General features: G+C 34.3%; 2 protein-coding genes across 5 annotated transcripts in view; both read right to left on the reverse strand.

The window, feature by feature from the left end:
• LOC142358326 (uncharacterized) overlaps positions 1-5,897 on the reverse strand; it is a 72,885-nt gene extending 66,988 nt beyond the window's left edge. For both annotated transcript variants that reach the window (XM_075409754.1, XM_075409745.1), the window contains exons 1-2: positions 5,782-5,897; positions 5,255-5,402 (exon numbers count right to left, since the gene is read on the reverse strand). The gene's annotated coding sequence lies outside the window, so the exon portion shown is untranslated. The remainder of the gene's footprint in view (positions 1-5,254; positions 5,403-5,781) is intronic.
• Positions 5,898-10,262: 4,365 nt separating this feature from the next.
• The window catches only part of LOC142358300 (bridge-like lipid transfer protein family member 3B), a 381,846-nt gene continuing 375,224 nt past the window's right edge, over positions 10,263-16,884 (reverse strand). For all 3 annotated transcript variants that reach the window (XM_075409735.1, XM_075409739.1, XM_075409727.1), the window contains one exon: positions 10,263-11,461. In XM_075409735.1, the coding sequence (XP_075265850.1) occupies positions 11,142-11,461 (320 nt within the window). In that variant the 3' untranslated portion in view covers positions 10,263-11,141. The remainder of the gene's footprint in view (positions 11,462-16,884) is intronic.

The following is a 16,884-nucleotide window of genomic DNA, read 5'->3' on the forward strand; positions in this document are numbered from 1 at the left end:
ATTATGAGACTCCAATCCACCTCCTCTCTCATTCTAGACTCGGGACCAGACCATGCCGGAGTTTGAACGCAGCAAAATGCATTCAGGTCAGCTGTCATCATAAAGCACTAATGCAGTAATATCTCTAGAGACAAAAGGAAACCAACAAACAACACAAATTAGGTAGCGCCATTGGCTAATAAACGGTGGAAGTAATAGCGCATACAAAAAAAACAACAAATTTGTTAATAAATAACGACATGAAAACAGCTAGAGCGAATAAAATGCGTGAAAAGGTAACATACTTGCTGTGTCAGGGAATGTATTTCAGCGCAAGAGAACTGAAATCTCGAAATAAAAAATTCATTGATATAAGAGAACAAAGTAATGTGAGAAAAAGTAATGTTTATCGTCTGAAAAACAGAGCAAAACAACAACTTCTAACAAGACATTCTTTAAGGTCGCAGATAATATTTCTGACAAGCAGAAGTTTCATAAGTTCAAGGCGCAATTGTTGTCAACTTTTATCGCAGAAGAATCGGAAAATTGTTTGAAGAACTAATATTACACAGAGATAGATATGTAGACAAGATAGGGAAAAAGATTATTAAGTTCAAAAAATGCGAAACAAATGTAAACATTTTGTAATTAGTTTCTTCAGTTTAAAATTAGGACATATCAGCACAAAATAATTTTCATATATTTAAAAACTTCAGAAAAATTACTTAAATTTAACTGTTTTGACGATTCTGTGGGTATATTTTACAATAATGACGAACAAAAAACTAATCGCACTAGAACAGGATCAACGCAGGGCATCAGTTAGACAGCTAAGTGGGCTTAAAACGGTGGATGCAAAAAAGAATAATTATCTATGCATATTTGACCAACAGACTATAAACGCCTCATATCAACTACACTTTAGCTAAATCAAAAAGCTCCCCGTCGCTTCTCAGCACTTAGAGAAGCAGTGAAATACAGATAACGCTAATGAATCCTCAATCCAGATAAACGTTACTTAAACAATACCACAAAGGGAACAGAAATTAAGGAGTCTCAATTATGAGACTCCAATCCACCTCCTCTCTCATTCGTGACTTGGGACCAGACCAAGCCGGAGTTTCAACGCAGCAAAATGCATTCAGGTCAGCTGTTATAATAAAGCACTAATGCAGTAATATCTCTAGAGACAAAAAGAAACCAACAAACAACACAAATTAGGTAGCGCCATTGGCTAATAAACGGTGGAAGTAATAGCGCATACAAAAAAAACAACAAATTTGTTAATAAATAACGACATGAAAACAGTTAGAGCGAATAAAAAAATGCGTGAAAAGGTAACATACTTGCTGTGTCAGGGAATGTATTTCAGCGCAAGAGAACTGAAATCTCGAAATAAAAAATTCATTGATATAAGAGAACAAAGTAATGTGTGAGAAAAAGTAATGTTTATCGTCTGAAAAACAGAGCAAAACAACAACTTCTAACAAGGCATTCTTTAAGGTCGCATATAATATTTCTGACAAGCAGAAGCTTCATAAGTTCAAGGCGCAATTGTTGTCAACTTTTATCGCAGAAGAATCGGAAAATTGTTTGAAGAACTAATATTACACAGAGATAGATATGTAGACAAGATAAGGAAAAAGATTATTAAGTTCAAAAAATGCGAAACAAATGTAAACATTTTGTAATTAGTTTCTTCAGTTTAAAATTAGGACATATCAGCACAAAATAATTTTCATATATTTAAACACTTCAGAAAAATTACTTAAATTTAACTGTTTTGACGATTCTGTGGGTATATTTTACAATAATGACGAACATAAAACCAATCGTTCTAGAACAAGACCAACGCGTGGCATCAGTTATATAGCTAAATGGGTTTAAAACGGTGGATGAAAAACAGAAGAATTATCTGATTATATCACACTTAAAAAACAGAAAATTAGCGCTTCTGATCAACTATTGTTTAGCCCAATCACAAATATCCACTTCGCTCCTAAGCTCTTAGAGAAGAAATGAATTACAGATAACGCTAATGAATCCTCAACCCTAATAAACATTACTTAAATCATACCACAAAGGGAACAAAAATTAAAGATTCTCATTTATGAGACTCCAATCGTCCTCCTTTCCCATACTGGATTCGGGATCAGACAATGTCTCCGTTTGAACGCAGCAGAATGTATGCAGGTCAGCTGTCATGTAAAACACTGATGTAGTACTAATCAAAGAGAACTAGAATAAAACCAAAAAGCAACAAAAGTTCGGTAGCACCATAGGCTGGATAACTAGAATACAAATTAAAACATAAGAGATTTGTTAAAAGTGATAAAAAACAAATGTTCGAAAAGATAAAAAAAAGTGTTTCAGGAAACTGTAGCGGCAAATATACTGAGACCTTCCCAGAAAAGAAAACTTAACTAATCTAAGAGAAAACAATGAGTGCCAAAATTATAAGTCGCCAAGTAAACAAGGCACTCTGTTTGAAGAACGAAAAAACTCGTGTGACAAACAGAGAAACATAAAAACTTTAAACGTGCATTTATTAACGTGGCTGAAAATATTTCTAACCAAATTGCAAAAGTTCAAAGCGCAATTGTTTTTTAACTTTTATCTCGGTGAAATAAGAGCACATAATACTTGTTGACAATCAGTTAGGTGGCATCACGTGGCATCAGTGAGGTAGCTAAATCGGTTAGAAAACTGGATGCAAAAAAGAATAATAGTCTGAGCATATCATGTTTAACAAACAGAACATTATGAAACAGACTTAACATTTATGGGCGTGAAGTATCACCGGAGGGCGTCAGCACGCTCTTAGGCATGATTGATCAAATTCTCTAAAAAGAGAACTTCGTCCAAATACGAGAGAAACGAGAGAAGCTATTAGAGGTCTCCAAGTACATATCTGACGAGGATTAAAACAAGAAAATTATCTAGGACGGACAACAGGATATAGAGGATTTCCCCCAAGAAATTTTCCAAATTCAAAAAGCTAAGCCGTTTGGGGAAAAAGCAACAGCCTGTGCAAAAAAATCTGAAGGGGTTTTAATTTTGACTTTAGTTTGAAAAATTAATTGGTTTTTCTTTCATTTGTAATGCAGGACTCATTCGCGCCCACACAAAGAATACTTATGCTTGAGAACTACAATGTGACAGAAAACCTAGAACTCATTTGTTATCGTAGACTCTACGCTATAGTTCATCGCCTGAAGAGCTCTTAATGATTTCGAAATTAAAAATATGGAACTTCAAATTATCAATTTTGAAAGTCGCTTAACCTCGGAAAATGTGACAACAACCTGTTCTTTGGCTACCATAACGCACTTATGTAGAGGCAATAAAAAAAACTTGACATAAAATCACATTATACTATTCTACAGTTGAAAAAGTTCAGTTTTTCGATTTTAAATGTAAGTTTCAATCAGTTTCTGATCACTGAGCACAGCCCATAATTAAAGTACGCAGACACAATTGAAATCTGCGTTTCCAATTTAAAAGTCTGAGGCATTTTCTCAAAACAAAATTATACTATTTTTCAAAAGGCCAACAATTGGAGTGTTCTGTCAAGTTTCAAACTTCTTTGGTCATTTATAGTAGTCTTAAGCAGTTTCGAAGTGTAATTCTTACGGACAATTCAAAAAGATGAGGCCAAAAAGTTTCTGCGATGTCTTCCTTAGAAATAATGCGGGTACAGCAAGTCAGCAGAACAAAAACGGAATAATGAGGTCCAAATGCAGCTTCTGGCATTGTTATCTAATTAATTGCAGTTTTATCATAAGGTGGCAAATCTACAAAATACTACAACAGGAAATTCCGGTATCTGAAAAACCAGCAGCAGGAAAACTGAAAATTATTTAAAGAAACTGATATTTAGATTAAAGAAATCCAAACCAACGAAAAAAGAATAACCACATTAGAGGTTAACATATACCACTGAAAAGATTATGTAAAATAATGGAACCAGTTTCGGCGCACTTTTCATTTGACTTTTAGGATTAAATTGCCGCCAATTGAGTTCAGCTGCTTGAAATTGTGATTGAGAGAGAACTTTAGATCACGCGAAACGCAAAAAGTCAAGGGCGTAAAAGTCACTCGAAAAGTAAAAATTGTCAAGCAAAAATTTTGCATAAAAAAGACACACACGTTTACAATAATTGCTATGAACTTCGTTCAAGAGCAATTAATAAATCATTAATAATTTCCGTAAAAACAGCAGACTTGCGCTTTAAACAGCTCAAACAATATTCAATTATCGAAAAAATTGACCTATTATACAATATCTTTGGACAGTTGAAGTAAAACGAAGTAGCATTAACTCCTTTTCTATCCTAAACTATACAAAACCATCGCTTAAAAGAAATCTGCATTTATAAAGAGATAAAATAATGTAAGGTGTTAAAACAAAAAACCATTATTATTTCTGATTGTCAAAATCTACTAACAAAAACTAGTAGACTAAAGAGAGCAGTAACAAAAACATAAAACAAAGTTGAGGCAAATCAGACCTGAAACGACCAGACTAAACATCTTCGACTTAAAAAAAGCAGTGCGAGCCAAAAAGATATCAATCAACCTTAACGGCTTTAAAAATCTTCCTTTCAGACTTTGGACATTGGATTTAAAATTGGAGGCGTTTGAACTTAACAGTAAACTCTTTCCATACTCAATAATTATTCTACCAAGCAAAAGAGATTTTACTTATTCTTAAAAAATCTTAGTGTCGGATAAAATCAAAATTACTCCAAATTTAAATACTCGGTCAGACAGAAAGACTAGAGTCGGAGCCTCAAGTAGTCTTATCATCCGCAGCAGAAAAATTTGCTAAAAGCAGCAGGACGAATCTTAACACCAAAACAAAAGTTATCTACACAGATATAGATATCTTCAATATACTAAACTAATAATAATGCAGTGAGATTGAAAGTTCTCTTTAAAAAAAACAAAATTTAACAATTGCAATATCAAGTGTCAAGGACGTTATGAGGCAAAATTGAAAATAATTATCCTCAGCGTAATCTAAAGACCCGGACAAGAACCAGGACCACAACATATTTTCCATTGAATCAGATCTGAGACAAGACACGAACTCAACCTTCCTCAAAAAATTGCAATGATTAATGACTGTCAAATTAAACATCGCAGTATATTATAAAATTTTAAAACGCCGCACCTGATGAAGGAACTCTTAAGTGCGGCGACAACTCTCAATTTGTAAAATTGCCAACGGCAAAATTTGTAAAAAAAAAAGATATAAATAATAAGGACTCACACCCAATGTGACGGAGTTTGCTACTTTTGAAAGGAACTCGCTTCAGCCAGTGTCAAGCATCAATTGAAACACATAACACGTCGCAGCCCAAGCTGACCTCTTTAATCTGATCATCCCAATCGCAAATAACTTGCTAGGCTTTTTCAACCTGAAACACGCCAATAACTTTGGTATTATGGACAATCACCCAATCGATGGTATGGATCCTCCCCCATAGCCTCTTTTAATGAGTATAACTAAGTACACAAACGTCAACTTTTAAGTCTTCGGCTTTATTCAACTATGTTTCAAACACGCCATGTTCTCAATCGCCATCTTTAAAAACGGATAACCCTATGAATAGTTCTTTTTCCATAATATGACTACGCACTAAAATTATCCATCTTCTATTAGGCTTTTCTTGAAAAGAAGCCGTTATTTACCAGTTATGACTTTGCTTTTCAACTTGTCAGAAATGTAAATATTTGGGTATACTTTTGAGTAAACTGCAGTTGGAGTTAATGATGAAGTGGATAATGCATGCTTACCCGATTAATTTTCAATAATCCAAATTATGGTAGTTGGTACCTCCACTGATGGTTCAACATAATCACATCTGAAAAACGTAGACTAGTTTAGGTTCAGTTACAAATTTAACGCAGAACAACAACTTTTACAATTATTAACAAAATATTAAAAAGGCACTCTACATCACTCAGCCCTGTATTATTGGCGCGACTTAACCTTTGAAAAGCGATTTGTGATCAAAGCGAATTCTAATCAGTATTTTTGGGATTTTTTCCGGCGTTTCAGCCAGGGTAGGGGATAGCAAACAAAGAAATTTTGCCATGGTATCAATTCAGCCTTGTCTTACTTGGCAGGTCTGTCGAAATAACTAATGTATCTCCGACATCTCACAATTTACACCTCAAAAAAATATTCACCAAAAATTCAAATAGACAACTAATAGCAGACAATTCGATCAAACAGATCGCTTCAATTTCAATTCATAAAATTTCTGAAAAAAATAAAACCAAACAACCACTTTTGTGAATCGCAATCCAAGTCCAATTGATAAAAAATCCAATGAAAAATCTGGTGCAGAAAAAAATCCAAAACCTTCCAGAAACAAGAATTCTTCCCTCGGAACTCCAAATGACAAAATTATCCTTGAAGAAAAAATTGTTTCGACCGGCAAAACAATCCAACCAGAAGTTCAATATAACCGAAAACGACGTAGTTAGCATATATGAGAAGTGTACAAATACTAACTCATTGACTTCCAAAATTTTTAATTCTAAATGGTTTCACGGCTCAATTATGAGAAACTGCATTCGTAGGTGCAATAAGCTTCCAATGGTACTACAGAAAGAAAATTGTAAAAGAAAACTTACGGACAATGTAAGAGCAAATGCTTGAAAGGTACAAAAAAATTCCAATAGTAAAAAAAATTACAGGATTGAAATATTTAACGTGAGTATTGTTTCATAGGATGCATTGTTTGATTTAAAATTTGACAGTGTGTAACATTTACCAAGTGGTTAATTTCATTTACATGTTAGATTTTAGAAAACTCGTGTCTAACTAGTACAAATTTGTGTCTAGTTAAATTGAAAAACAAGTTAAAAGATTTACAGACTAAATCAAAAATGTAAACAAACATATCTAGATCGATCGGGAACGCTGAAACAAAAGGGAGCGCTGAAAAAAAATTGCCAGGAATCCTTGACTTCTAACTTATTCGTATTTCTATTTTAATACAAAGAGGTATAATATTTTTGAAGGAAAAACTTGAACTCCAGTACTGACGTACCAGAAACTATTTACATAAATATTGGTGAGCAAAGCAAATTTCTCTCACTGACTAAGTGAAATGATTAAAAATCTCTAGAAGAAAAGGGGAAACAAAAGATTCAAAAAGGGCAGATTTTGTACTTTTAATCCCTGAAACATTATTAACCAATATTTCAACACAGGATAAGAACTTCTAAAGTTACGTAGACCGCAAATTTATTTCCAGGTTTCAAAAAACAAATGGAGGACAAGCATTCGACTATATCGTAGTTCGTACATCTTTTTTACAGGAACAATGGGATAAAAGTTTTACAATCATAAAATTTTACGCATGTACAATCAGACAAAATGTGGGAAAAGGCGAGTGACTTTTTTATCGCCATTTCTTCTAATCCCTCAGTCTGAGGCTCTACTAGAAAAAAATCATTCTGGTTTGAAGATTTTTTTGCACTTTCAAAATCACCAAATTTTCAAAAATGAGTAAAATTTTTAGGGAGACGACTACGTGAAATTACACGCTACTGTGGTCCCAAAAATGAGTTTACAAAATACCTTCCTTTCGAGAATCAAATTTGTTCCCCGGACGGTTAATTTTTAGAAGTTCGTAAAGAACGGACTGGTAAGAGATCTCGACGGAAAAACAAATAATCATACGGCTGCGCATTCGCTACCTATGACACGACCAAACAAATTAGTTCTTTTAACATTGAATCTGCAAAACATAAAAAAAATGATGGAAAAAGGCAATCATGTGGCCGATTAGGGCTTCCATCTACTTCGATTCTTTGCAGCTCCACAAAAACAGCTCGAAAATACAATTCAAACAATTTTAATTATTTAAATATAAAGAGAAGACAAATAAAAGCTCCGCTCAGCTCGCGCAGCTATTGATAGTTGCTATAGCTGAGAAGAGCTTTCATTGGTATTCTCTTATTCTTGAAATCTCAGGCAACGCAAAAATCACGGCGTTAACTGAACCGTCAGAAAAACGAACAGAACCAAAAAAAGACTAAAGAGTAAACAATGGAGAATATGAGTTTTTTTAAAAATTGCTTTCAAAAATTGCATGGCAAAACTTTTGCTCTTGATAGAAAAGAGTTCGACGTAGCTGCACTAAATTGTAGGTGAGAGCGTGGTCTGGAAAAACTGCATTTCAATGTTGCAAACATAGTTAGCTGATTCCCAGAAAATACCTGCGATAGCTTGTAGATGTCTCAACAAAATAAAAGAAAAATAGGGATTTCTCGTCTTTTTACTAATTTCTGAAACGTTATTCTGATCAAAAATATGTACAATTTATTGCTGCCTCTAATAGCTGCTTCCACATAACCTTCAATTAGAGTGACATATAGTTGACCTTATCTCCTTCAATGAAGCAATTTGAAAGTGAGGAAAGAAATTTTGGGGGGTGAGTTAAGTCACATATGATTAAAAATTTTATTAATCAATAGAAGGAAAACGGACGTCAGGCACGCAATTGAAGTCCTGGAAACCAATTGAACAAATTTTCACAGCCTTAAAAATTTCAGCCTGAAAATGATTAGAAACTGATTCGGAAAAGTATCCAGAAAAAACCGGAAAAAAACTGGAAAAACTTTTCACGTCTCGAGCTCAATCGCCATTTTGCATCTGATGAAAATTTCTTTAGAAGTTGGCAATCCAAACCCATATTGCCAGGAACTCAAAATATATATATTTTTTTCATTCACTAAACGACTACCAGTTGACAAATCAACAAAAACAAAAACCACCCGATAGGAAAGACCAGTTTTCTTTTATTTTTAAAATCTCTTCAAAATGCATAAGGGTAAATCCCAACCAGTATTTAGTGATAAATCTCTATTACTTCAGTTCCATCAGTCACCGTCTCAATACCGGACAGAGACACATCGAACAATTCAAAAACGCACAGCAAAAAAAAAAACAGAAAAAAAGATATCTGCATCATCTATTTCAAAAGAAGAGAGCGCAAAAAACCTAAAACAAAAAACAAGAAGAAATAGGCAAACATAGGCAGCAGATTGCCGGAAAATAATCGCGATAGACGCTTGTGGCCCTACACGGAATTGAAACAGCTAACCAAATAAGATAGACAAATTGACTACCAGTCACTTAATAGACCACTAGAATTTTTGGGTTAGATTCGGACTGTCATTTTTATGAGACATCTACGCTCTATAAGGAAAAGCCCTACGAGCCTTTTCAAAATTAATATTCGAAATCAAAAACCCAAGACTCTAATACTCACGAATTAGAGCATATACGTTTGGCACTTCTTAGATGCACACTATTGATCATTAACTAGTAAATGTTCAGCAAATTAAAGTTCATTAAGTGAGTTTAGAAGTCATTTCGTTGATGGAGGGGGGTTACGCAATTGACCTAAAAGCAGAACAAATGACGTCACGCACATAAACTTTAACTCCAAAGCAGTAGAAGACACTAAAACTGAAAAAGTCAAAGAATCGTCAATGGAGACGACGAACTAAAAAAAACACGATGTCCCCAATAATAGCCGCTATCGCTTCACGGCTATTAAGAAACTTCGAAAAGGATGAGAACGGCAAAGCTTTGCTTTAAATGACTCAATTTTCTCACAAAAAAAAAACAAAATTAATAGCAATTAAATCGAAAGACAACTAGAATTAATGTCAACCACAAAAGCTATAAAAAAAATGAAGCATAAAAAACTAGTAAAAAATCGTCCAAAATGTCAAAATAGCTCAAAATTGATTTAAAAGTGTGCAATTACCTTCAAATGGTAAAATGCCTCCAAACGTACTTTAACTAGTTTAAATAATTGAGGCAAACACCCTTGAAAAAAATAGGGCTTGAAAAGGGCTTGAGAAATGTGGGATTGAAAAAAAATGTTAAGTCCACTTTTCTAGGTTTCCTTTAAAATGGGACATGAACTCTCTTTTTCACGCTTTTCACTTCCTGTTTCAAATTCCAAAAAAAAAACGATCAAAAAAGACCCTCCAAAAATACTCTTCGAGTCGCAACAGACAGCTCCCCAATGCAATTCGAATTCTTTGAATTCTAAAAAACCAAGAAATGCCCCATAATAGCTCGCTATTATAATACTTGGGTAGTTCCATCACTTTTCAACTTGACCACGAAATGTTTCTAAATTCTTAATTATGTTCGAAAAAGTGAAACGTTCTGCCGTTTTAAGAATTCAAGAATAAATCTAAATACAGCTTTAAGAAATCTTGATGAAAATTAAAACGGTGGATAGGATGTACAATTTATTAAATAGGTAGAGTATAGACTTTTCAAGTGAAACAAACTATCGGCTAAATTGTGTGAGATCTGCGTCGGCTATTGACAAAATTGGCTGACAACATAAAGTAACAATAATTAAAATTAATCATAACAACAATCTCTATAAACTCGAGCTAGCACCTGTGAAGTTCAAATTGCGCAAAATATATATGTATATGAATGAACAAATGACACTGAGAAGAAAAAACAATTGGGGTGTAATTTTCATCAAGATAAACAGCAATCTACCAAAAGTGAATCTACCTAAACTAAGGATCACTACAGCGGTCTTCATAACAACTAAAATTTGTATCAAATGACGAACAGAAATGAGGAAACGTTTCCAAACAACAGAGAATCTCCTAACAAATGAGAATTATTACTAATAAAGCCGCAGAACATCACTAAATTTTTGATATACTTAGATTAATAGTTGAAAGCAAACAAACATTCAGAGAGAAATTTGATAGCACATCTAACAGCAGCAGTAATTTCAATATAAGCAAAATTATGATTCCACCTGGAGGCTGAAAAATTTTGACCTGATTAACTGACTTTTTCTGACAACCGACAGTCTACTGAAACAATAAATGTTTTAATTGATAATTATTAGTAATTGCGTTTGTTTAATAGTCATAGGGTGCACTTTCTTCCGTCGTTTCGTCTTCATTTACAAAGGATTTTTTCGTTAGAGCTCTTGAAAAATAATCGAAACACCCAGAGAGTTCAGCTTAAGTTGATACTCATTTCACGATTCCCGGAATGCTATAACATCCATTAGACGTCCGTCAAAATCAAACCGTTTAACATCCTCAACAGTAACCCCCATCGCTAAAGCTTTCGACTTCTTTTACTGCATGTTGGCCTGTTGGTGTTGCTGCTGACTGGCACCAATAACCAGACCGTGATTTGATGACGTCATTAAGGTGTTTTGCATGTTGGTCAGAGTTCGTTGGAGCGCTGTGTTTTCAAGCAGCGCCTCCTCAAGCTGGTTCCGTACTATCAATAGCTGTTCTTCAAGGTCACGATTTCGACGAGACAGGTCTTCATTTTGTGATGTCATCATTGCTTCCGTAGTGTTATTTATGTGCGTACTCTGTTCACCAGAGGAAACAGTTGACGTTAATGAATTGCTGAATGTGGCCGCTGTATCTGTGATTTCTGAGTACCCTGTTAAAATTAAGAAGGGTGAATAAATTTCGAAACAAAAAAGAAAACCAACTGCTTCCCTCTAACTTAGCTTAGATTTTCAGGAGAGCTTTCTTTCATACCTGTAACTGACGCCAAAGTATTGCTGATATACGACAACAGTTTTATAGAAGGATACCTATTTTTGTTGTGAACAATAACTTAACTCGACATTATTTCATCAGCAAGAGGATGCAATTCATGGCTATTTTTAGGCAAGCCACAAAGAGATATTTAATCTAGTAGCAGAAATTGACGAGTCGAACAAAAAGTATAAGGCTGAATGTGAAAAAGTATAATATAAGTTATCAGAAAATCTTAGAGAACGTGAAATAATTTTTTCGGCCCACGAAGAAGAAGGAGGTACTAGTTACTGACCTGGGTTTTTTGCTCAGCCAATTTTGGTCAATCGACATATTTATTAAAGAGTTTCACGAGGAATTAAAAACCCCAGAGAACGTAGAAAATTATCAACTTTTGGAAAACTTTAGGCCAAATTAGTAAACTTCTGGATATCTTAACTTCTGTAGCGTAGAACTTTTTATTGGTTCGAGAAATCCAACCCGAGAGGAGTTCCCACCCAACACCTCTCGTGTGGCTGTCTGAGACCTTCACCACTAAGCTATATCGTCCTAGCATGTTCCTTGCTTACAATTCCCGTATTTTAGCAACATACTTAATTTCGGAATGAGAGCAATTTAGATCATTCAGGAATCGTTTTACAACAAAAGCGCAAAAATGGACAAGCAAAATATTTGGATAAAAAAACATGTTTCCAATAATTGCTTCAAACAAAAACAATCTTAATTTTAAAAAATCTAAGACAAGTGTTATTTTGATTAGATTTAGTAGATAAATTCACTCCTAATTGTCAATGAGAGGATAGATGGAGGGAATAGAATAAATAAGATAAAACAAAGTTTAGGTAAAGTGCATCTGAAAACAGGTTTTAGTGGGTTTAACTCGCTTCTATTATTGAATTTGACTCCAATCAAAGACAGCCGCTGCTTAAATGCAGATCGAGTCGACTGAGTGAAGAATGAAATAGCCTAGGGAAGCCAATAGATTTCAAGTAAAATGAAAAAGCGCCAAAATCAGGTAACTGGAAGCAAATTTATGTCTAACATTGCAAAAAAACATTGCACAAATAGACAACTGAAAGACAGTTATTTATAAACCCAAATTGCTACACATGCATCTCGTGTAGGCTTATTTTTGTACAGCTATTTCCGAAATAAAAAAACTTGGTAAAATGTTCAAAAGAAAATTGAGTTTGGAAATAAGGATAGTTTGGTGCCTCACGTTTTAAGGATATTGTACAGCTGCAAGTTAAAACATGCACGATAGAGCGCCAAAAACCAGACCCTATTTATTCCCATAACCCCGATTCGGATTGAAAGAACAGAAAATGAACAACAGAAATTTTTTTACAAAAACATTTCATGCTGCGAAGTATTATGATCTCATTTCGTTGTTGGGAATACTCTTGTTTCTTAATGCGAGGTAACAAGTGGCTAGTATTGATACCAGTAAGCATTAGAGATGGTAACTAAGACTTATAAGAGCAAAGTTGAACTAGCGGGAATCTATGATTGGGTTCTGTGGGTTTATACAATTGTGGGTCTATTTACTATTGATTTCGTTTTCGATAATGACTCTGCTGTTTCTCGATTATTTTGCTGAGCAATCGCTGTTGAAAAGCATTCTAAGCAGAATAAGAGAAAATTAAATCTAACCTAGAGAAATCAAAAGATTTCTCGCAAGGTAAAGCTTTAGTACGACAAAGTCAAAACATAGGAAAACTCCTGAATAATCAAAACCTTTATCAAAACAAAAAAACTTGAGAAATTGCAAAACGATCCTTAGCGTTTCCGTTACGTGGAAAAAGGACAAGAACAACAAATCAAGGCAAGATTCAATAACTCATCAAAAATCTTTCAAAGGCAAATGGTATCTTAGTCAATAGAAGTCATAGCTAAAAGCTGAGACCAAAAGATTAACGACAATTGCGCCACACTAAAAAGTCTACGAAAATTGTCATTTTTGAGATTAAGCTAAAAGACCACAAGAAAAGCAGCGAAAAATGTTCAGACTCAAAAGTCTACAAAAATGAAACAAGCAATTTAAAAGTCAGAAAAACAATTGCTAAAAGCAATAGCAAACGATTGTCAATATTGAGACTAAGTTATTAGACAACCTAGATGAACAAAAGAAAGCGAGGAAAAAATTCGGTATCGTAGTAAAAACTTAAAAATTTCTTTCAAAGTCATAGAAAGTATTAGCTAAGAACAAAACAGTTAAATAGACGTCTTCGGGAACCACTGAGAGGTCATCAATGAGATTGACTGATAAGACAACAACAAAAACAGCTTACCATTGCTTGCACTTCCGTTGTTTACAGAACTTTTTGGAGCTCTACCATTGCATTCAGAAGAGCTATTGGTACAATTAAATCAAAACTATTTACAGTTTTACGTTAATCAAAGGTCATAGATTTATTTTAGTCGAACCAAAACCGTGCTGCAAAACTAAAAAACGATACCAAGCCTTTTTCTAGAGTTGCAAAAAGTTACCTAATTTAAAATTGGTGCCAAACTAAACGAAAAAACGAAGCAAAGAAACTGCTTTGATATTCTTTTAACTCTTTCAGAATTGGTTTGAAAGTTTTAACAATTGAATGACGAAAGCCATTCTTAAAACTTTTGAAATAAGTTATTTTCATTCCCAAAAGGTCACATCTATCTGGTCGAGCAAATATAGTGCAAAGTTGTCGTTGTGCTCATTTACTATCTTTTTTGCAAAGAAAAAATCAGCAGATAAATAAAAGTAGATGTTGAAGTTTAGAAAAATCGTTTTAGCTTAATTGTCAGATGGTGGCTAAAATGAATAAAATTGAACAATTTTTTCGCTAAATAAATCAAACAAGAGTAGAAATTCAACACCACTAAGTTAAAGCAGCCGAAAAATTAGAAAAACGGCGTTAAGGAGAAAAGCAGACGGAAAAAAGTAAATTGATATAGAAATATATACGAAGATAGCAAAATACCGGCTAACTAAAAGGTCATTAGTATAAATAAAAGGTCATTTTGCTAGAGAGCGAGGAACGCAAATAATCATTATACTGTAAAAATCTCCCATTAGTTTCTAAGGCAATCCTGACTGGTGCCATAAAGATAAATTTTACAAGTCGACCAAAGTTTCTACAGAAAAGTTCAACTGAAAAATTTCGCCTGTTGATAGAATTTATCACAAAGCACAATTGGAAAAAATTAAAACATTTCTCTGAAAATGAACAAAAATGGGAAAACTCAAAACCAAAAACCAAAAAACATCGTATTGATTGCTCTCAAACGGCTGGCGCGGCAAACAACTTAGAGGGGAAGAAGAGGAAGGAGAAACTTCTAAATTTCATAACTTCTGACTGGGGAGTCTTCGGACCCTCGATCTCTCGGTTGAGTCAGGGAAATTTATCATTACGCTACAGGCACATCGCTTATTATTACTTTTTATAGCAACAGACTTAAATTCCGAATGCGCGCAATTCAAATCACACGAAAAAAAAACTCAAGCATGGGAAAGTTACTCGAAAATGAAAAAGACACACACGTTTACAATAATTTCTTCAAAATCCGATCCAGGGCAACTAATAACACCGCAAAAAATCCAAATTTGAAACAGCCGGTAGATTGCTGGAATAGCTACGAAATGGACTTGTGTATCGTATAATACAGATAAAGAAATGAATTGAAATTTTATCGGCGCCTCCCAAAAATCCATACTTCATTCTTCAAGTAAAGTTAAGATTTTAGTCGCAAAAAAATTGTGACGTGAGGTAAGTCACGCATCATCAAATCTTGCCACGGCAGGCGAGGCCCCCTTATTCAGAGGCGGTGTACCCTACAGAACTACTTGGGAGCAAAAACCCATGACTTTAGAGGTTAGAACCCCTGATCTCCCAGACAAAAGTCAGAGACATTAACAACTCGAAGATAACGCCATTCCAAACTGCACTTTCTGAAAATCCATGTAGAAGTAAAACGAAAGAAAGCTCTAGAACAAATATAAAACAAAAATGACAGTCAGATGAGTGTTACGTAGTAAATGAAAGAATATTAACCAATCAGAATCGAGTATTTCTAAATAACAAATACGCATATAAATCGTCCCAAATAAGATTTAAATACGTTCTAATATGCGTAGAAAGTTCCGAAAAAGTTCATTTAACCTAATTTTAAGTAAATATAACCATGATATGTATCGATTAAGCTGGTTTTCGGCTTAATATTTTTAGGTTTTCTAGACAATTGCCGATTGAATACGAACTGATTTTGACGTCAATGACATCAGACAAAAAACCAGTAAAAGAGCATCGAAAAAACCTTGCCGTCTAAGTTTTCACTTGTTGTCTTGATCGTTACTTTGTACATTACTGATACTGACACGTTGCATTGATCGTTGAAACTATACGTTGCTATATGTCGAAAAAAGTTGAATTAAATCATCGAACTACAGTTTTAGACTGAGTTAATATTGATGCCGCTCCCGGCTTGCGAACACTAAATGTGATAAACTGATTAAATAAAAAACTTAACTGAAGTGGAGCCTCAATTATCGAAATAACCTTATCGTCATGAGTACCCGCTTAATCAATGGACTGACAGGGTTTGCTCAGATATCGAAATTTCACTGCTACGGGGTCAAAAATGGACTTGACAGGGTTTGCTCAGATATCGAAACTTCACTGCTACGGGGGTCAAAAATGGACTTGACAGGGTTTGCTCAGATATCGAAACTTCACTGCTACGGGGGTCAAAAATGTACTTGACAGGGTTTGCTCAGATAAAGAAGGGAGCCTAACAAACAGAAAGTTGTCAGCATTATCTGAGGGTACATTGGTCATCACAGGAAAATTGAAAGTCCCTCACATTGGTCATCACAGGAAAGTTCAGAATGGATTCCAAAGAAGAAACCGACAAAAAAACTGTAAGACAGAACCACACAAATTTCTTTGATTAATTTGAGTGCGATATATTTATATTTGATTTAGACGGCAAACTCCAACCCCTAACAGAAATTTTTGATATAGTGCCTTAACAAAAATAAGTTAACGGTATCAGCCCATTAATACAGATAATCGGTCACCATTAACCCCCCCCCCCCCCCCACAAACAATTTTGAGACAAAAAAAAACATCGATTTTGAAAATTTTTGGTCGAACTGTCGAAAATTTGTAAAAAGGGATCAAGTCAGTTCGTATATCAAAAAATAACCTCTGATATAAAGAAAATTGTTAGAAAATAATGCTAAATTGTTCAATTTTGAAAATTTTTGGTCAATTTTGAGGCATTCTAAAAACTTTTAGAAAATCAATACCGAATATTGATAAACCGTATTCTTGAGTTTAA

This window comes from Convolutriloba macropyga, chromosome 2, assembly GCF_964194025.1.
Source record: "Convolutriloba macropyga chromosome 2, txConMacr16.3, whole genome shotgun sequence".
NCBI lineage: Eukaryota > Metazoa > Xenacoelomorpha > Acoela > Convolutidae > Convolutriloba > Convolutriloba macropyga.